This window comes from Notolepis coatsorum (genome assembly GCF_963971535.1).
Source record: "Notolepis coatsorum genome assembly, chromosome: 4".
NCBI lineage: Eukaryota > Metazoa > Chordata > Actinopteri > Aulopiformes > Paralepididae > Notolepis > Notolepis coatsorum.
The window spans coordinates 142,777,599-142,799,867 of record NC_140168.1 but is presented as its reverse complement, the minus strand read 5'-3'; the positions used below and the strand labels follow the sequence as shown (position 1 = coordinate 142,799,867).

The window sequence follows — 22,269 nt, the reverse complement described above, 5'->3', positions numbered from 1 at the left end:
AATAAATAAAAATCAGAATTTGTTCTTACTTGCTTGCCTGGGTAAATAAAGGTTAAATAAATGTAAAAAAAAAAATAAACATTATATACAGCATTATTGTACATGCTATCATAGAGTTATATGGGTTATATGCAGGTGTATAAGTAGGTATATAGAAGGATTATATCATGCAGGTGTATTCAGACAGATATGGGTACATGTGTATATATATACATGTATATGCAGTAAATATAAATGTATATACTGTATACATCACTATTGTACATGCTATCATACAGAGTTATATGGGTTATATGCAGGTGTATAAGTAGGTATATAGAAGGATTATATGCAGGTATATTCGGATAGATATGGGTACATGTATGTATATATATATATGCTGTAAATATATATGTATATTTACTGTATATACAGCATTATTGTACATGTTATCATACACTATATGGGTTATATGCAGGTGTACAAGTAGGTATATAGAAGGATTATACGCAGATATACAGATTATATATATTATATATAGGGATGCTCGATATTGGCTTTTTTACCGATATACCGATATTGTCCAACTCTTAATTTCCGATACCGATATCAACCGATACCGATATATGCAGGGTTTCCCCCCCCAAAAAACGGAATAATTTCAGGTAATTAACATTACATATCTCTTGTCGTGTAATTAACACAACATTATGCATACTTTTGACAATAAATAAAAATCAGAATTTGTTCTTACTTGCTTGCCTGGGTAAATAAAGGTTAAATAAATGTAAAAAAAAAAAAAAAAAAAAAATTTTTTTTTGAAAACCGATACCGATAATTTCCGATATCATATTTGAATGCCAATATCGGCCGATAATATCAGACATCCCTAATTATATATATTCAGTATATCTCATCCTCACGGTCTCTGCTTTCATCCAGTGCCTGAGCTCAGCTGCAGCCACAGCAGACCAGACAAGTTCCCCAACAACCTGGAGCCCGAGCCGACTGGTAAGACGGACACTGATGGACCCGGGGGGCAATGTGAGCATCATCCACTAACCACACACTAAGAACGGATAGAGAAGACACTATAAAAGAAGGAAGGGTCATCACGTCACTGTCTTGCTCATGAACACACATTGGTGCCAAGTGTGGAAACCTTCTGTTCGCCCGACATTTGAGTTAAATGGGATCAGCCGTCTCCTTGTTTATGTCATTTAAACAGGTCAGAATCATCTGCAATTTGTTGCTTTGTTAACTATCTAACGTTTCATATATTGGTTGATGTATATTTCCTCAGATAGCTGGCATATTTAGAATCTTAATACAGACTGCAATAGAACTGGCACCAAGCTGAGCATAGAACGCTGGTATTCTGACGTGAGATGACCCTTCCTTCTTTTATAGTTTCTTTGTTGTGATCTTTGATGAAGTGTGAAGCGTTGTTTAATTTGTGCCTGCCATTAGGCTTTGAAAGTTGGAATGTTCAAGCAACCACTGCTGGAATGTTTGAATGATTCCTTTAATTTCACCCACGTTCACCAGACTAACACTGAATTACATGTTTTATATCCACAACAACATCAGCAAATATCTAATCAGTCACCTTGAGGTTGTCCTCGAGTTGTCATGTGACCGCTCAAAGAGTGATCGACTCATTCTTGCAAAGACCACTCACTCACGAATGATGATTGGATTGGAATCTGCTTCTTTATGAAGCCATAATTAGAGACTGTCCAAATGATATTACTCCTTTATTGGAATGGACCTCTGGACCCTGTCGTACACGATCCAGTCATTGTCCTACACTAGAGTGCCTAGAGTTTGTACTGAACTTGGTAGATCTGCTTTAGGCTTCTCTGCCCCTACCTCATGGAATACCCTGCAGGAAACTCTGAAACTGGACACTCTAGTGTCTATGGGTCGGTTTAGAACCTTAATGACCAGTCAGGTCGCCACAATATTCAGTTGTTTTTTAAATGTGGTCTTAGTTCTTCTGATTGTCTGCTGTTTCTGTATTCATCAACACACTATGACACTTGTGAATGTAAGATCTCACTGTAAATAAGTTGAACTACTGTGTATTTTATTGAGTATGAATGAACTCATTGGACGCCAGAGGTCGCTGTGGGCGTATATGGCCGTGTGTGCCAGCGCTTTGTTCAATGGGGATAAATGCCGGTGTTTGCAGTGCTAAAACTATATAAAATATTATAGCTATGGATCTAATAACTAGGGCTGACCTTCGAAGCTTTTTTTGGCAATCGAAGCTTCGGGGCCGAGCTTTGATTTTAATTCGAAGCTTCGAGAAAGGAAAAAAATAAAATGATAATTTTTTTTTATCTTATGTTGTGGGACTTTGGTAAACTTTGTTGTTTTTAAATGTGCTCTATAAATAAAGTGGATTGGATTAATTAAATAAGTAGCCCCTTTCGTGACTGTGACGCAGCCAACAAGGTTTCACTCGGCTGCACTGCCTGGGTGCAGTGGGGCTGCTCTCACAGCCAACGACATGACAAAGACAAAGGCAGAATTCGACTTAATTAAGCACGTTTTATTAAGACATATATTTATATGGGTCAAGACACTTTAAAAAAGCACCACAATGAACACAAATCTGTCCGACATAGTCTTAAATAACAAACGGCATTGCTTCGCTTCTTCGTCGACATGTCTGCTACACATGTCCTTGTTGTTTTCAACACAGATCATCTCCACGTGCTTGTTGTAGAGCGGTGGAGTCGAGGCGCCGCTTACTTTCGTTTAATTGGAATGGAGGCGGGAAGGCGCCGCTTACTTTTGTTGGAATGGAGGCGCAAGATTGGAGAAAAAATTAAATCTTTATTATTATTATTATTATTATTTTTTTATAACTTCGATTTATTTTTTATGTTCGAAGCTCGTGCCATCGGTATTTAAGACAGCCCTTTTAATAACATAGTCGATTGTCATTGAGTTTCTTCTGGTCAAGATGCAAAAAACAGATAATTCTTTCATCCATACATTTCCGTTTTATACCGTGGTGATTATGAGTATAGTTTGAGTGATTCTGTGTAATCCCAGGAAACTACGCCAAACAGCGTTTTACTGCATTTCATTATAAATCGTGCCATTTCTCGCCTGCATCAATAATGAATCTGAAATTAACGCTAGATTATCGGTATTATGTTTCATCATGCATGCATGAAAGGGTGGGGGTGGGTCGTTTTTCTATGCTTCGATCGTCACCAACGGAATACGCTACACAGTACATTACAGACACATGCTCCGATCGCGGGGGAAGAATTATCGGATCAACGCAAGATTGATAACATATAGTCCAGGGTTAGAAATTTACTTTTTTTTTTCAGGGCTTTTTTTGCCCCCCTTAATTGATTTTCGGGGGCTTTTTTTGTATTTCGGGGGCACTGAACTTTTATGATGAAAAAGGTTATTAAACATCCTTATCATTTAAAAAATACAACTCAATTAATGACCTCATTTTGTGGCTGCGGCTGTCCTGGTGGTGCAAAGCGCTGTATTTCTTTACAGTCTTCGTCCCGCTGAGAAAAACATCCACGCAAACTGCTCTTTGCACACTACTAGCCAGGCAGATTTTTTTACCAGCCAAAAATTCTAAAACGAATTTGTGTCTCATATATATAAAAAAATTCAGTACATTTCAGGTGGGTATTACGTTCAAGTAGATAAAGAATACACACTTAAATAAGAGGCCAGAGTAACATTTTAAGCAAATTATTTTAATATATTGATTGATGATTGATTAATCAATACAAGTCAATCTTAAGCTTAAATTGTAACCTAATGTAACCTAACCTAATCATCAGACTCCTCACTCTAGCCTCTTTGCAGGATTTAACAGAACATAATAAAATGTGAAGGTTTTGTAAACCTAATTTAAACCTCCTCAATCATGTCCTCATCAGAGTCCACAATCTCATTGATTTACTACCGATGACTGTGGTGTTATGTTAATGTGTGTGCATTTGCGTTATACGACAGAGTGTACAGGCCACCGTACTCGGTCAAGGGGCAGGTACGGGAGGGGCGATAGAGATACACCTGTGTGATGTTGCTACGGAGTTAAGCTAATAAAGGATACTCGTCACAACCACAGCAGAGGACTCACGTATTTGTACTCGGAACAAGTTAACAACTCACCACTGTCTACCGCCCCCGCATCATACTGTAGCCTAGCCAGTCTCTTGAAACTATCTTCAAACTTCCACTGCTCTGGAAACTTTCTTTTGTCAGGTGGTCCCACTCATCCTTTTCGTCTGAGAAAGCCGCGGTGGGTTTTCTTTTTAGCGGCCGGCTTACTCCTTCTATATGGTTCCACATATTTATAACTCATTAACGTTATTAAGCTAAGTTAGCTAATCGGGCGTAACGTTACAGTGCAAGCAGTGTAAACAAGGAGAGATTGAGGGCTGCAAAAAAGGCAACTGTCCTTTATGACTATTTTGTTCAAATCTGCCCGCCATTGGCGCTTTGCGGGTGCTTATTTTGTTTCCTGTATGTATATGTATATATATATATATATATATATATATATATATATATGGTAAACTGTCGGGGGCTTTTTTTGCCCCCCTAACTGATTTTCGAGGGCATTTGGTAAATTTGAGGGCATTTTGCCCCAAGCCCCTGTTAATTTCTAACCCTGATATAGTCTTTACCTTGTCTATGATGTACTGCAAAAAGAATAATCCAATTATCTGATCGCCATTCCAAATACTGATCGCGATCGTGTTTCCAACGTAATCCAGCATTGAACTTGAACAGGGGGGGGGGGGGGTTAAAGTCAGTAATCAGTTATAACCGCTTGTCTTGCCGGAGTATTTAGACCCCGCCCGCATGCCGCAGCTCGGCCCATTTGCGATCTCAGACCCATTCCCAATGATAACATCAGGCTGGATGGATGAATTATGAAGGGAAATATCGAATAAAAGAAATAACAACCAAAACCCCAGAAATCTCGGGTCTGGCACCCAGCGCATGGCGAGTTAACCCGACTTATCTCGTGTTTGGCCCCCGAATGAGTTAAGATGGAATGAATTTGAACAGTGAAGGCTGCTCTGTGGGTTCTGGATCTAGGTGTCTTAACCCTCCTCTCGTTTCTCTTTAACCCTTTGCAGTTCTGACAGAACACCAGCTCTTCGACGTCTTCAACAACGCAATAGTGTCGCTCTATCGCTCGGAAGACGATGGTGGAGGGGGAGACGTGGGAGGGGGAGGAACAACAACAACAACAGGGACAGACTCCTCCAGGACAGACCGAGGGAACAGCAGCAGTGGAGGAGGCGCGGTCAACAGCGACAGCGGAGACGGTCGGTCAGGAGGAGGCGGGAACACCACCAATCATAGCCCCGCTGGGAACGGAGGGGTGGGACTAGGGATGATGACCACCAATGACGCGCTGCTGTTCCACGAGAAGTGTGGCACGTTGATCAAGCTGAGCAACAACAACAAGACGGCGGAGCGGCGGAGGCCGCTGGACGAGTTCAACAACGGCGTGGTCATGACCAATCGCCCGCTGCGACACAACGAGATGTTTGAGGTGCGGCCAATCACGCTCCTCCATGCTGATTTCATTTTATACAATTTTTTGTGCTGTCAATAGATTAAAAAAATTAACTAATTAATCTCACAATTTTCTGTAATTAATCTAGATTAAAAATCGCATTTTTCTACTTAAGACCGAAGCTTGTAACAGATATTTACTTGAGTAAAATCATGGAATGAATGTAAAATCAACACAAAGAAAGTATATTTAGATTCAAAGACTATTTTAATAGCTTTCTTTGAATACAGTTTCTCTCCTGTGAAATACAAATGTTCAACAAAACCATCAACATTGACTCAGCTAGACCTCTTTCTTATATCCGCGGCGCTAAGATTGAAGATTTTTCACTCCATAGATTAATCGAGATTAATTTATTTTAATGCTTTAATAAATTAAAATTAATCTCCAGAGTTAAAGCATTAATTTTGACAGCCATAATAATTTTATAAAATTCACCCAGCCAGTCAGTCACTCATTCGCTCAGTCACGGACGATCTGGCAGGGTCGTTTTGTCGGACGCATGTGCAGGTAGGGCCGTAGGTCTGTGCGGTTGCATGCTCGTTCAGAAACGTCCTACACAAGAAAATAGCAGCAGGGGGAGGCGAGGTACAGGTATGGGCAGGGTAATAGTAGAAAGACATAAATATAGGCAATACAATTAAATCTGAATATAAAGATATGAGAAAAATAAACCGTGTAAACAATGTAGTTAACCCTGAATATAAAAATATAAGAAAAATAAACGATGTAAACAATATAGTTAACTCTGAATATAAAAATATGAGAAAAATAAACAGTGTAAACAATATAGTTAACTCTGAATATAAAAATATGAGAAATAAACCGTGTAAACAATATAGTTAACTCTGAATATACAAATATGAGAAAAATAAACAGTGTAAACAATATAATAAAACCGTAAACAAAGGTGCAGATGAGGGTCTGTATGCCCTATCTGTTGTATTATACGTTAGTCTCAATACATACATAAATACATTACTTGTCACCAAGGTTGTTAGTAACATCTTGCTCGGGGGAATGTTATACTGGCTTGGTAAAATATTGAATATTAATCAATATGCATTGTCCCTGCAAAGTTTTATAAAATTATTTGTAGAAAATTGGGACCCTAGAAAATAACTAATAAAGTTAAAATGACCATTTATGTGTGATTTGTGTAAATATAAAAATATGAGAAAAATAAACGGTGTAAACAAAGGTGCAGCTGATATATACTATGACTAAAGGTAAACAGTATGCACAAGGTACAGTATACACAAGGTATCCTAATGATATAGGTCATACATTGTAGTCCGTGCAGGTTTTGGTGGTTAAGAGTCGGACCTAATTTCTTTGTGTGCATGCAGAAAACAGGGTTCAACAGGGTTAAGTACAACTTTTTCTTTTTTCATAGCAGATCTTTAAAATCGGAACATCTTTATTGCTAAGTAAATCTTTGCATATAATGAGAAGTTGTCCTCTGCATTTAACCCATCCCAACTACTTAAGCATCTAAGAGGTATTATTTATTTTCACCTTATGTATTGTCATCATACAGCACAAGTATAGTACAACGAAAATAGGTTTAGCATCCAACCAGAGTGCAAATGTAAGAGTAAAGTGCAATAGTAATATCCAATATACAGGTGATATATAGACCTGTTCGCTGTATACGTCAGACTCCGTGATCGCGTGCATCAAGGAGGCAAAGGGAACGTAATCCTGGTCAGAACAACGGGGCAAGACTACAGTATTTGCATTTGTTAATATTTGCCAAATTTCCCTCGGGATGATTAACACTTTGGTCGCCAAAAACGCCTTATCACGTCATTCCCCGCCATGCTCATTCTGCCAAAGACATGGTACCACGTCTTTGATATCAATATTTCAAAAATCTGTGATCGCAATCATATTTCTCCCCTGGAGACTTGAGATCTACTGTTGATCCCCTTTCAACTCTCCAACGGTTCAAGAGCGCCATCTGGTGGCCGATCGGCGGATCGCCCAAACCGGAAACAGGAAACGGAAGCTGGTGCTCATTCCAATTCGGTCCGATCACTCGCTAATAGTCCCAGGACTCGAGCTAGACACAATGGATAGCAATCCGTTACCAATAACTCGATAAACAACATGATTTGGACGTATATACTATTATACAACCTGGAGATGGATCGCATATTTCTACATCCCATAATAGGAATATTTCTGCTCCACGCTCATCGCCCAACGCTACGAGGAAGCTACGGTAAGTTTCAGCGTTATTTTTTAACGTGTTCGATACAAACTGCTCTAATGATCATATCACCCACACTATACGTTGGCCACGGAATTATAAACGACCCCCCCCCCCCCCCATCCGGTCAACATCAGATGATAAGTAGTAACTTCTAGAAGCACGTCCATTTGAAAATTTTTATCTTGCGCAGATTGCTATCAAACTGTATTTGATCATCAATATAATGCATTTAGGGCTATAAATCACGTTCTGGAGAATGCTGCAGAAAACGATAAAAACATACTTATACTTAGACCGTATTTTAGTATGAATATGTGAATGAAAAAGTATAACGTTGCTACACCCTGAACAATAGATACTTGACGTTGAATGGGCCATAGTAATGTCAATTTAGCAATACAATTTAAAAAGTTATAGCCCTGCAAAGAAGGGGAACTTCTCCATAGACCAATAGAGCTGGCGTGGGATGGTTTATTGTGAATATAAGCCTGGCGACCAAAGTGTTAAAGTATTTCTATTATATTCTATGTTGGCCATGCTAGCGATCTAAACAATCAATCCATGCCAAAACTAGATATGTAAAAGGTGAAAGGCTAAATGACATCCAACCTTTTTCGTTTGAAACAACTTTTAGTCAGGGGAGTGTCACGGTTTCTCCATAGAGCCCTGTCGTACTTTTTTTTAGCGCGGCAGCTCGCGCAGGTAAGGGGGAAACTTAGTCACGTCACGTGACTCAGTTGGTATTGCTGATTGGCTCGAACAAGGTATGTTTGTAAACAGCGAACAGGTCTATATAATATATACAAATTAGTACTACTGAGTAATAGTGCTAATCAGATGTACAGGGTTGTAGTATTAATATGTACAGTGATACAGGTATAAAGACACTATGGTAGTACCAGTGTTGTAGTCGAGTCACTAAATCTCGAGGTCGAGTCGAGAGTCCCCAGTGTTCGAGTCACCAAAGAGGAGCCTGAGTTGATTCCCCATTACCCGAGTACGATTCCAAGTCATCAAGGTTGAGTCCACTCCACTCTGGCAGTCAAAGAGCTGACATACAAATAAAAAAAGGTCTACATTAAACATAAATGACACAGCGGTCATCATTTTGAGTTCGTTTACTTTTTGACAATAGCCAAACAAATGCACTAGCCATCAATATCTTATGCCAAATGATTAGGGCCTATTACATAAAATAAATGAACAAGTCCTCGTCTGCACCTTCCGAGTCCGAATGCAGTCAATGCTCGGGTCCGAGTCATCAATGCTCAAGTCCAAGTCGAGTCACAAGTCCTGGACTTGAGTATTACAACACTGGGTAGTACTCATACTAGTAAGGGATATGTATATACTATATAGATATAGTATCTACAGATATGTAAAAAGATTTATATGCAGGTATGTACAGGCGGATGTGGAGATATATATATACAGTATATATATATATATATATATATATAATATATATATATGCACATGGTAAGAATAAATATATATCTACAGCATTATTGTACATGCTATCATACATCCTCTCTAATCTCCATATGGTAATGCCTCTGGGGGCTGGATAATTGAATTAATAATATTCATCTCTCCGAGTGCTCGAGGCGGCACATAAACCTTTCATTTATTTATTTTGGTCAGACTGTCATGAATAATAAAGAGCCCTGTTGTCAGTGCGTATGTAAAAGAACTGCGTTTCCTTCCTCAGATCCGCATCGATAAGCTGGTGGACAAGTGGTCGGGTTCCATAGAGATAGGAGTGACTACGCACAACCCAAACAACCTGGACTACCCTGCAACCATGACCAACCTGCGCTCAGGTAACTCACTCACTACCCTGCAACCATGACCAACCTGCGCTCAGGTAACTCACTCACTACCCTGCAACCATGACCAACCTGCGCTCGGGTAATACTCACTCACTCTTTTTTAAATGATTACTCTACATACAAATGTAATCTATAGCACCTTTAAAGTGAAGGACTCTCTCCGAATTGACTCTCCGAATTGACTATCTCAAACCCGCCCTCTTTTCTTGATCCTCCAATCACCACTGTCGCTTTGGTTGTGATTTGGAGGATCAAGAAAAGAGGGCGGGTTTGAGACGGGTCCATATTGGTATTGGCAGTGAAAAGTACCAGTCCGTGCATCTCCAAGTAACACAAGAGACAGACGCCAAACACATTAGCATTCCCGGAGAACAGGAACTATTGCTCGTTGCACTTTTGAAGTAGTTCCTAAGTGGTTCGTGTTACGCTATTTCCCCTCCGCACGGGCTCTAGTGCTCGATGGTGTTTTGAGTGTGTGGTTTACAATTCCTGCTTTTGTCGGGCTTGTTTTGCAGGTACAATCATGATGAGTGGCTGTGGGATCCTGACCAACGGAAAAGGGACCCGTAGGGAATACTGTGAATTCAGCCTGGATGAACTGCAGGTGAGTCGCATTACAGCCTGTGATCCATGCCAACGACTACCAGTACTCTACAGTTATCACCTGTTGGCCCTACGTTACCATACAGCCCAGTCCAAGTTTACCACAAATTACCGTCTCTCTCTCTCTCACTCTCACTCTCACTCTCACTCTCACTCTCACTCTCACTCTTACACTCACTCACTCACTCACTCACTCACACTTTTTCTCTCCATATATCTACTCCCTTCTCATCTCTGTTTCCCCCCCTCTTTTTCTCCCCCCTCTCTTTTCAATTACATTCAATTTGTATTCAATTATCTTCCTCTCACTTTCTCTCTTTCTATCCCTCTCTTTCTCTTCCTCTCTCTCTGTCTCTTTCTCTCCCTCTCTCTCTCCCTCTAGGAGGGTGATCACATAGGTCTGATGCGTAAGGCCAGCGGCGCACTCCACTTCTACATCAACGGCATCGACCAAGGTGAGCGATCCAGGCTGCTTATCAGTGTGTAGAAGGTGTTGATGCTGCAGGCTGTGGAGGCCTAGTGGCTGGATGGAGGGACTGATGTTACTGTGGAGCAGTGTTTCTCAACTGGTGGGTCGCAGGGCCATTTTGAGTGGGTCGCGGATGTGTATATATAAAAAAATTAATGTATTTATTTTTTTGCACTACCTATCTTTGTGAAAGTGGCTTCCCAGCTCTGGTCCAGCTGAAGACAAAGCAGAGGAACAGATTGGACATTGAGCATGACCTCAGAGTTGCTTTGTCTACCATCACCCCAGACTTTGAGACTCTTGTCAGGAGCAAACAACATCCCCAGTTATCCCATTAGTTCCCTGGGATGTTAAGCTAAGAAGTCTACTAAGAAGGATATATTATTTATTATTATTTTATTTCATTGGGTTTTTAGCCCTTGTTGCACTTTTGTTGCACTTTTTTGTGTTTATTTCATGTTTTTAACAGTGCATGAAAGATTGTGTATTACTGCAATTTTTATTTTTTTTATAAATCATAGTGGTTAAAACATTTGGATCGCGACTTAATGACTAAGGAAAATGTTGGGTCCCGAGGCTAGACCAGTTGAGAACCACTGCTGTAGAGCTCCTAGTGGCTGGATGGAGTGACTGACGTTACTGTGGAGGCCTAGTGGGGATAAAGACACCCAACACCGTCTGCATCACCGTATATTTCTTACTAATGATCACATCCTCATTGTGCGCGGAGTGAGATGACCTGCTGGGAAGAAGCCCTGGAAGGAATGGCGACATCGACATGGTTGTAACACAAGATGCCGTTTCATCAAAGCTCTTTATTTTAATCTAAAGTGCCGCACAGTGTAATGCGTGTAACCATTTGATATGATATTTGCATTTATAATGCGCCCCCCAGCCAATTTTTACATCGGTCCGGGGCGCAGCCCGGGGAAAAAAGAATACGAATAAATGGACAGGACAAAGAAAACGGAACCAGGCAGATGGACAGACAGAGAACATAAGAACACCTCAGACACACAGCACAACAGCAAAGTAACTCAGTGATCATCCAGACCGAAAATGTGGGTTTTAAGCAAGGTCTTGAACTTGAATGTCTGTACAGTGTTGGCAGACTTGATCTTGAGAGGGAGCTTATTCCACAGTCATGGCATCACTGCAAAGGCCCGGAAACCCTTTTTTCACCAGTTTGGCCCGCGGGACCCTCAGACACAGTTGGTCATTCGATCTAAGGGACCTGGAGCTGATGGGTTGGACCAAGAGTTCCTCAATGTAGGCCGGACCGAGACCATTGAGGGCTTTGAAGGTGAATAGCAGAATTTTAAAGTTGATTCTCTTCCTCACTGGGAGCCAGTGGAGGGAGCCAGTGGAAAGAGACAAGTACTGGGGAGATGTGGTCCCTCATTCTGGTGCCTGAGACCAGCCTGGCAGCAGTGCGCTGGAGGGGGAGGATGGTTTTGTCCGGGAGACCAGAGTAGAGGGAATTGCATTTGTTTTTTCTTAGCAAGGGTGGCCCTGGTGGTAATGGAGTCCTTGACCTTAGCGGTGTTTCAGTGTCGCGCTCCGGCGCCCACTGAGCCTCAGGTCATCTCCTACGTCAGTAATGAGACTGTTTTCAAGATTCAAGATATTTATTTCTCCGTACAATGAAATTCTTACTTTGCTAGTCCACCCTTCACACACAATCACAAAAATAAAGGGGAACTATCTTATAAATGGCCTTTTTCAGTGTTTAGCATTGTTTCCTAGCTATGTGGACTTATATTAATATGATCTATGTCTCTAATTCTCATATTGGCGCATTCTTCCAATTCTCCTCTCACAATATTCACCCTCACTGAACTGAGTCATCTGAAAATGTGATGATTAGTGATGTCAGAAAGACACCGCTGCATGTTAACACTTTGGCTGCCAGGAAACGTGTTTAGACGTCATTGCCGGCCATGCTCAAGTTGCCGGAGGACGCTGTACAGCGTCCTTATATCAATATTTCAAAAATCTGCGATCGGATTCATATGTCCCCTCCGCTGGCCTGAGATCCACCAGGAGGACCCACTGAGCTCTCTGGCGGTTCAGGAGCGCCATCTGGTGGCCGATCGGCGCAATCGCTTAAACAGGAAGTGGCATAGAGGTTGTGCTGGACGTCCGTATTACTTCCGGGCACTCGCTATAGGTCCCGGCATTCTAGCTCGTCACAATACACATTGATCGATTGCCAATAACTCGATAAACAACATGATTTGGACGTATATACCATTATACAAGCTGGAGATGGACCGGGTAAATCTACATCCCATAATGATAAGATTTCTACTCTACGATGATCGCCCAACGGCGCGCGGAGACTGGGGTGAGTTTTAGCGTGTAACGTTACCGTCTTCGATACTAACTGCTATTATCAACATTTGACCCACATTAGATGATTGGTATAATGCTGCCCACGGAATTTTTTATATCGCGCTGATTGCCATAAAACTGTATTGCATCATCAATATAATGCATTTGGGGCTATAGATCACGTTCTGGAGAAAGCTGCTGAAAGAGATGAAAACATACTTATACATTAGACCATACTTTACTATGAATATGTGAATGAAAAAGTTTAACGTTGCTACACAATGAACAATACATATAGGACTTTGAATGGGCCCTAATAATGGCAATGTAGCAATAGAATTTAAAAAGTTATAGCCATGCAAAGAAGGGGTACTTCTCCATAGACAAATAGAGCCGGCACCCTATGGTATATCATGAATTTAACCCAAGGCAACCAAAGTGTTAATGTTCAGGCGCCGGCGCCGCGTCGCAGTGGTTTAGGTGCCCAGGCTCAAAACAGCTCGAGATCTTGAGGTAGAAAAATGCTGTTTTTGAGTACTTGATTAGAAATACAAAACAATGAATTAAAAAAAATATATAATTACAGAGGTGTTCCATAAACTCACAGGAATTGTGTAAAAGTGCCCAAACAGTGAAAGAAATAGTAAAATAGTTCCCCTTTAACACTTTCAGCGCCACGCCTGGTTTTCCGTTTTACCGCTTGAATGCCACCATCGGCGCCAATGTTAACGTTAATATCGCCTAATCTATGTTTTAAATTATGGCTATGTGTCTAATCTGCCCATCGCATTATCAAAGACTATTTTCCAGTCAGTGCTGTGAAGGCAGATTGTTTTTTTATCGCGTCGTTGCCGTTTCAGAGCAGTTAGAAAAGCCCCCGTTTTGATATAAAAAACAGCTCATTCTGGAGCATTCTATGAAAATCGTCTTTTAGTGGAATATTCCACAACGTTGATATTCGTCGGCCTTTTTATGAATCGTTTTCAAATAAACGCTAGATGATCAATATTATACGTGCACGCACGCACATTACGGCCGCGCACTGATAATCGCTCCGTTGATTTCCTCACGGACTTTTACAGTGAAACCGAAAGAAGACATTTCACAAAACAGCTTATAACTTCATCAAACTTACTCTGATTATCCTACTACTGATAACATAGAGTCCTTACCTGACATCAGATGGTATCCAACTGGTATATTCCAATTCCTGATCACCATTCGAAAAAATCGATACGTGTATGGATCCAACGCGATACAGTTTTTAGAGTTTTGTGCGTACCAACTGTTGGTGCATTTAATGTATATGACCGTCAGTCACTCATAGACATTGGATTACGGGAAACTTACCAACTGGATTACTCGCTGGATCAACTTTCCGAACCACATCAATGGCCGGAAGAAATCCTCCGGAGACTAGGACCAGATCCTTTGTTCCTAGACCCCAGGAAAAGACGTCGAGGAAAAAGGGCTGGGATCCGAAACAGGCTGAGATCCAGACGACACCGTACACCACTTCCCAGTATATTGCTAGCCAATGTACAATCAATAGACAATAAACTGGATGACATCCGAGCAAGGATTCAATATCAAAGAGACGTTAGGGACTGCAATGTCCTTTGCTTCACCGAAACATGGCTAACACCGGAGGTTCCAGATCACGCGATTCAACCAGCGGATCACTTCTTTATCCATAGGAAGGATCGGACACAATCAGAGTCCGGTAAACAACGTGGTGGAGGTATTGCCTTCATGTTTAACAAAAATTGGAGTGATCCAACGAATGTGAAGGAATTATCCAACCACTGCTCCCCAGAACTGGAATATATAACCATCAAGTGTCGTCCTTTCTTCCTCCCGAGGGAGTTAACGGCGATCGTCCTGGTCGGAGTGTATATTCCACCGCAAGCCAACAACAACGCCGCGCTCTCCAGACTCCATGACGAGGTAAATAGTATACAAGCGACGAACGTTAACGCCGCCATTTTAGTACTGGGAGATTTCAATAGCGCCAATCTGAGAAAGGTATTGCCTGATTTCTACCAGCATGTGACTTGCAACACCAGAGGCGGTAACATCCTAGATCACTGTTACACGCAATTTAAAGGTGGCTACAAGGCTCATTCTGATAGTGGCTTTGGCAAGTCAGATCACGCATCCATTTTCCTTACACCAAAGTACAGACAAAGAATTAAAAGTACTCCCGTAGTCTCGCGAGAGGTGCAGAAATGGGATGTGACGTCAGAGGACACGATCCGGTCAGTGTTTCACAACACAGACTGGATTGTATTCCGCGACACAGATAACATTAATGCCTACACGGAGACAGTGCTGGACTATGTCTGTACTAGGGTGAAAGAAACAATCCCCACTACCAAAATGAAAGTTTACCCAAATCAAAAACCCTGGGTAGACAAATCCGTCCGTGAAGCTCTGAGAGAGCGCACCAAAGCATACAATGACGGCCTAGTGGCAGGCAACATGAATGACCACAAGGTGGCGCAACACAACGTAAGGAGGACAGTGTCAGAGGCCAAACGGCGCTACAGGGATAAAATTGAACTCCAGTTTGAACAAGCTGACTCTAGAGCTATGTGGCAGGGGCTCAAAACGATGACAGACTACAAAGGCGCCTCCCTCAAACTGAACAGTGACATCTCCTTAGCAAACGACCTCAATACCTTCTATGCGAGGTTTGATGCTGGTAATAACAACACCAGCTCACAAGCCTCGGCAATGGGGGGGGGGGGGTCGGCTGCTGATGGAGGCGCAGTGTTCAGGGTAACAGAGCATGAGGTGAGGCGGACCTTTAAAAAAGTGAATATCAGGAAGGCAGCAGGTCCGGACGGCATCCCCGGCCGCGTCCTAAAAGTCTGTGCCGACCAACTGGCCCCAGTATTCACTGACATATTTAACCTGTCCTTAGAACAGGCTGTCATCCCCACCTGCCTGAAGAAGTCCACTATTATCCCTGTACCCAAAAAATCCAAGCCTGCTTGCCTCAACGACTACCGCCCTGTAGCTCTCACCTCCATAGCCATGAAGTGCTTTGAGAAGCTAGTAAAGGGCTACATCTGCTCCTCCCTCCCCATCAACATGGACCCCCTGCAATTTGCATACCGCCCCAACAGGTCCACGGAGGACGCCATATCCCATGTGCTGCACACAGCAGCATCACACCTGGACAAGAGGCAGGGGAACTATGTGAGAATGCTATTCATCGACTACAGCTCGGCATTCAATACCATAGTCCCCTCCATACTCATAGCCAAGCTCAGGGACCTGGGCTTGGGCTATGACCTCTGCCAGTGGGTCTTGGACTTCCTGACTGGCAGACCCCAGGTGGTGAGAGCAGGCAACTGCACCTCCTCATCCATCACCCTCAACATAGGGGCCCCCCAGGGCTGTGTTCTGAGTCCCCTCCTCTACTCCCTGTACACACACGACTGTGTGGCTCAGCGGAGTAGCAATACAATCGTCAAATTTGCTGACGACACAGTGGTGGTGGGCCTGATCTCTGCCAACGACGAGAGGGCCTACCTGGAAGAGGTCAAGGTCCTGGCGGGATGGTGCCAGGAAAACAGCCTCTCCCTGAACGTCAGCAAAACAAAGGAGATGATTGTGGACTTCAGGAGGTCGGGGGTCAAGGACTACAGCCCCCTCAGCATCGACGGGGCACCGGTTGAGAGAGTCAACAGCTTCAAGTACCTCGGAGCCCACATATCCGAGGACTTGACATGGACCATACACATTAACAGTGTGGTGAAGAAGGCACGACAACGCCTCTACTTCCTCAGGCGCCTAAGGAAGTTCCAAGTCAGCCAGAAGATCCTTAAGAACTTCTACTCATGTACAATAGAGAGCATCTTGACCGGCAACATCACCTCCTGGTTTGGGAATAGCACTGCAAAAGACCAAAGCAGACTACAAAGAGTGACACGTTCAGCCGAACGCACAATTGGAGGGGGGCTCCCCACCCTCCAGAACATTTACTACAAGCGTTGCAAGGGGAAGGCTAAGAGAATTATTAAGGACTCGAGCCACCCGAACAACTGCCTCTTTGAACTGCTGCCGTCAGGCAAGCGATACAGGAGTCTCAAGGCGAGCACAGAAAGACTCAGAAGTAGCTTCTATCCCCAGGCCATCAGGCTGCTAAACGAACAATGAATGAACACTACACAACAACAACCACCAAACACACATAGCACACACATCCACACGCACACACTCACTTTAAACAAACACACTGTAGCACCCACTACACACACTTTATAGCACACACCCACTTTAAACAAACACACTGTAGCACCCACTCCCCACACTTTATATTTATGGATGAAGGATTGCACTACAACTCGTACACCTTACTGTAAATTGTACCTAAAATTGTACCTCATCCCATTTCTGCTTTGCACTAGATAGTACTGTACATTAGTACACTGCATAGTATTGTGTATTGTATATTATATGGTAACTCAGAACATTGTACATATGTCTATACCGAACAACTGTGACCTCATTTTCTTCTTCTAAATTCATGCTATATTATGTTATTATGTTATTTGATACTATCTTGTCTAGCACAGTCTCTGGAGCGTAACAGTAAGAAGCATTTTGTATGAAAGTATTCTGTACTTCTGTATGACAACTATTAAAGAACTTGAGAACTTGACTAGAACTCCATGATCCGCGGGGATCTGAGGCTCCAGAATGAACTCTAGTAACCCCGGCTGGATCAGTGAACTGGAAAATGTGGAGTACCGGATTTTTTTCCCCCATTTTCATTGAGTCCATTCCAAAATCACTTATGTCATCTGGGAGACGACAGGGGGCGCTTTTTTCCACAGTGATCGCCGGCGCCCCTCGGCTATACTCAAGTCGGGTGATGCAATAATTTTTCAGATCGCAAAAAAAAAATAATAATAATAATTCCGAGAAATCTCGTGAGTGGCATGCAACACCTATAAAAAAACCAGAGAAATCTCGTGAGTGGCACTGAAAGTGTTAAAGGAACACGCCAACATTTTGGGAAATTAGCTTACCGTCTTCTCCAGAGAGAGACCAGAAGATAGATACAAGTTTCCACTCTGTGCATTCAGTAGAAAGCTGTCTGGCTACATGTTAGCCTAGCTTAGCACAATGAATGGAAGCGGACATGACCGGTTAGCCTTCGGGAGAGGTGTTAGTTGGACAATGTCTAGGCTAACCGGTCATGTCCACTTCCATTCATTGTGCTAAGCTAGGCTAACGCGCAGCCAGATAGATTACTGAACGCACAGAGAGGAAACTGGTATCTATCTTCTTGTCTCTCTCTGGAGAAGACGATAAGCTAATTTCCCAAAATGTTGGCGTGTTCTTTTAAACTAAAATAAAGAATCTTAAAAAACATAAATAAAGTAGAAAAATAAGGCAAGAGTGACAGAGTAACAGTATTGGTAAATAAATGGTAAATGGTGCATTTAAGCGCTTGGCAATTTGTTCCTCACATTTGACTAATTTATTCACACATTCACACACCGACGGTGGAGGCGAGCATGCAAAGTGCCAACCTGCTCATCGGTAGCAATTTAGGGGTTAAGTGTGGATAGACACTTCGACACGCTGCCCGGGAGGAGCGGGAATCGAACCGGGAACCTTACAGTTACCAGATGACCACTCTACCTCCCTGAGCCACTGTCACCCACATTCAGCTCACAGTGTAGTGGTAGAAGGATATAAAGTGCACTATGCATTGTTGCAAATATTGCAAATAATATGGTAGTGGAGGTGACAGTGTCAGAGTGTCTGTGTAGTGTTCACAGTTCAATTATCAAATCAAATGTATTTGTAAGGCCCGACAACACACGTTAATGTCTCCATGGGCCGGACTCGTCTTCACAAGTCAAGAAGAAACATCACAATAAATCAAGAACAAAACAAAAAACACAATGAAATCAAAAATAAAATGTAAAATAAATAAATGCAACACTCCCAGTGTTGTCTTGTGGCCTGTTTTGTCAACAGGAAGTGCTCTTGTCACAGGATGTGGGTTGTGGTGTGTGGGATATAAAAGCGGTAGCGCAACCTGACTCTAATCCCGTCTGGATTACATCAGGATGCTGGAGCTGTAATTGACCTTGTGCCACGTTTCCCAAAAAGCACTGAGGCCGCCTTCATCCCGTCAGCCGCTCCTCTGTACAGACGGACTTTATTTTGACGCGTACTGCTGGTTAATCGGATCACGAGTAAAAAAGCAAAAGCATAAAAAAAAGATGTATAATAAATTTTATAGAAGAGCTGTGATTAAAAACATACTACTGTTTCAGTTTGTCTAATTCCCTCAGTCATTCTACAGTGTAAGATAAGGTCATGTACTATATCGACAGCCCTAAAAGCAGCAGATTTTGCGATGAGAGCGCTATGACCGAAACATCACATCTCCATGACCAACCTCCCTCAGTCTAGAAGACGGTATAAGCGGCGTGTGGCGGTACAGTCTGTAACCGCCTGCAGCCAGGCGGTGACGTGTCGGTCTCTCCCGCCAGGTGTAGCGGCGGCCCAGACGCCCGGCGTGGTGTACGGCGTGGTGGACCTGTACGGCATGGCGGTGAAGGTCACCATCGTCCACAACCACAACCACAGCGACCGCCTTCGCCGCAACAACGCCATCATGCGGGCGCTGTCGCCTGACGTTGGCAGGCCCCGCCCCGCCCTCTCCCTCACGCCCGACCCTGAGGGGGCCGACCGCCTCCTCTTCCACTCCAACTGCGGCCAGAAGGCGGCCATCATCAGCGACGGCAGGACCGCCCTGCGGCCGCAGTGAGTACACCCCCCCCCCCCCCTCTTCGTTTTGAGTTACTGCGAACCAATCTTAAGCGTAGAATACTTTTAGAAACAAAACTGCAGGCCCTACCTTTGTAAATAACAACCATGTTGTAGCTTTCAAGCGTCACACAGTTTGTTTATTCCGTTCCATTACACCTTAGACTTTAAACCTTAGAGACTTTACACCCTAGACTTTCTTAATTTCTCTGACTCTCAAAATGCAGCACCTTTAGACCATAACGTTACATGATATCTGTGAACAAGTTGATGTTGAGATGTTTGTTTTTTTTCTGCTCGGGCAGCGCGACGGACGACTTCAACCACGGCGTGGTTCTGAGCATCCGGCCACTGCGCTCCAACGAGGTGTTCCAGGTGCGCATCGACAAGATGGTGGACAAGTGGGCGGGCTCCATTGAGATCGGCGTGACCACGCACAACCCCGCCTACCTGCAGCTGCCGTCCACCATGACTAACCTGCGCTCAGGTGAGACAGGGGAGATCGATTTGGAATGTATTTATGTTCCTTGGCGTAGATATGTTTGTATTTTGTGTAGTGCTGTCAATAGATAAAAAAATATTAACTAATTAATCTCACACATTTCTGTAATTAATCTAGATAAAAAATAGCATTTTTCTACTTAAGACCGAAGCTTGTAACATATATTTACTTGAGTAAAATCATGGAATTAATGTAAAATCAACACAAAGAAAGTATATTTCGATTCAAAGACTATTTTAATAGCTTTCTTTGAATACAGTTTCTCTCCTGTGAAATACAAATACAAAACCATCAACATTGACTCAGCTAGACCTTTTTCTTATATCCGCAGCGCTAAAATTAGATCCATAGATTAATCTAGATAAAAAGATTTAACGGTTTAAATAATTTTAATTAATCTCAAATTAAAGCTTTAATTTTGACAGCCCTAATTTTGTGTAATTCTCTTGTGAGTGTTTGTATATGTTGCCGTCTTGACTAATGAGTCAAGGTTACTGTACCATCAGTTTGGTCTTAGTCGACCAGTCCAAGACTTTGTCAGTCGATTAGTATTGACGAGATATTTCACGTTTTGATGAGAGATTTTCTGAAAAATTACGAGAAGATCTCTGGTGAGCATCAGATATGAAGAGGTCCTTCTGCATTATTGCACGTGGGAAACACAATTTGACAGATTTGTCTATTTTGATTAGTTGACTAAATTTACGACTATTAGTGGACTTAAAGGAACACGCCAACATTTGGGGAAAATAGCTTACCGTCTTCTCCAGAGAGAGACAAGAAGATGGATACCAGTTTCCTCTCAGTTTCCTCTCTGAACGCACAGAGAGGAAACTGGTATCTATCTTCTTGTCTCTCTCTAGAGAAGATGGTAAGCTAATTTCCCCAAATGTTGACGTGTTCCTTTTAAGAAGTCCTTCAGCCCTAGAAGTGTGTCCTTGAGGATCTCTTGTGCGTCCAGAGCCGATGAGTGACGGACGTGTCCTCGTCTGCTCCCTTTAGGGACGTGGATGATGACGGGGAACGGCGTGATGCACAACGGGAACACGATACTGGACGAGTACGGACACAACCTGGACCGGCTCAAGGTGAGTGTGTGAGACCTCCCTCTCTCCACCCAGTCGATCTGAATGTGACATTTAGATCAAATATAATGACATTTCGTTGGGACACTTTTATCCAAAGCGCCTTGCAGTGGCGTGTGAACGGTTGGTGCCAGTGTGAATGTCTACCTCTCTTTGTTTATTCCACTCCATTTAACCGAGGACGTGTCGAGCATGGCTTATTACAGAGGTTTAGTCTACCATTTGTGCACGTAAATGACTGATGGTCTGTCGGCACCATTGCTCGGTTTAAAACTTTGAAGATGGAGCGTTCTGTGTTTCAAAAACGAGCACCCATGCGTGACTGACACGCCGGTCCTTGGAACCATTACAGTTTTGATAAGTGACTGTGTGGCTGAAATGGCCGCTCCAGACCCCGGAGTCTGTTGACTGTGTCAGGTTTTATAATCTGACTGCTGGGATCCATGCGTTGTGCTGGGCTGGGTCGTTCCTTTAGTGAAACAACTTTTTATAATTTCTTTATTATGTTTTTGGTAGATATTTTATTTGTTTTTACCGGGCAGTCCGGTAGAGAGAGAGAGAGGAAGTATGGGAGGATAGAGGGGGAAGACATTCGGCAAAGGTCACCGGGTCCGGGAGTCGAACCCGGGACGGCCGTGTTGCACCGCAGTGCTGTACGTGGTGCGCCACCCTGGCGCCCAGTGAAACAACTTTTATTTCAGATAGGGCTGCTCGATGTATGACAAACTATTCATAAAAGATTACTCATCGATTTGAGAACATCATAATAGTTTCATCTTTCTTCTCGACTAAAGGCTGCCTTTCTGTCATCTTCTACAAGTTACCAAAGACCTTTCAAAATAACTGTAAAACACACTGT

At 42.8% G+C, this 22,269-nt stretch overlaps 1 protein-coding gene across 1 annotated transcript in view; it reads left to right on the top strand.

Moving 5' to 3' along the window:
• Window positions 1-22,269, top strand: part of neurl4 (neuralized E3 ubiquitin protein ligase 4) — a gene marked incomplete at its 5' end in the record, with an annotated part of 128,137 nt that overhangs the window by 17,565 nt on the left and 88,303 nt on the right. Inside the window, 8 exon segments of the mRNA XM_084311773.1 lie at window positions 922-1,023; window positions 5,121-5,542; window positions 9,496-9,607; window positions 10,132-10,220; window positions 10,602-10,674; window positions 19,547-19,820; window positions 20,129-20,310; window positions 21,328-21,413. Coding sequence (XP_084167899.1) covers window positions 922-1,023; window positions 5,121-5,542; window positions 9,496-9,607; window positions 10,132-10,220; window positions 10,602-10,674; window positions 19,547-19,820; window positions 20,129-20,310; window positions 21,328-21,413 — 1,340 coding nt within the window.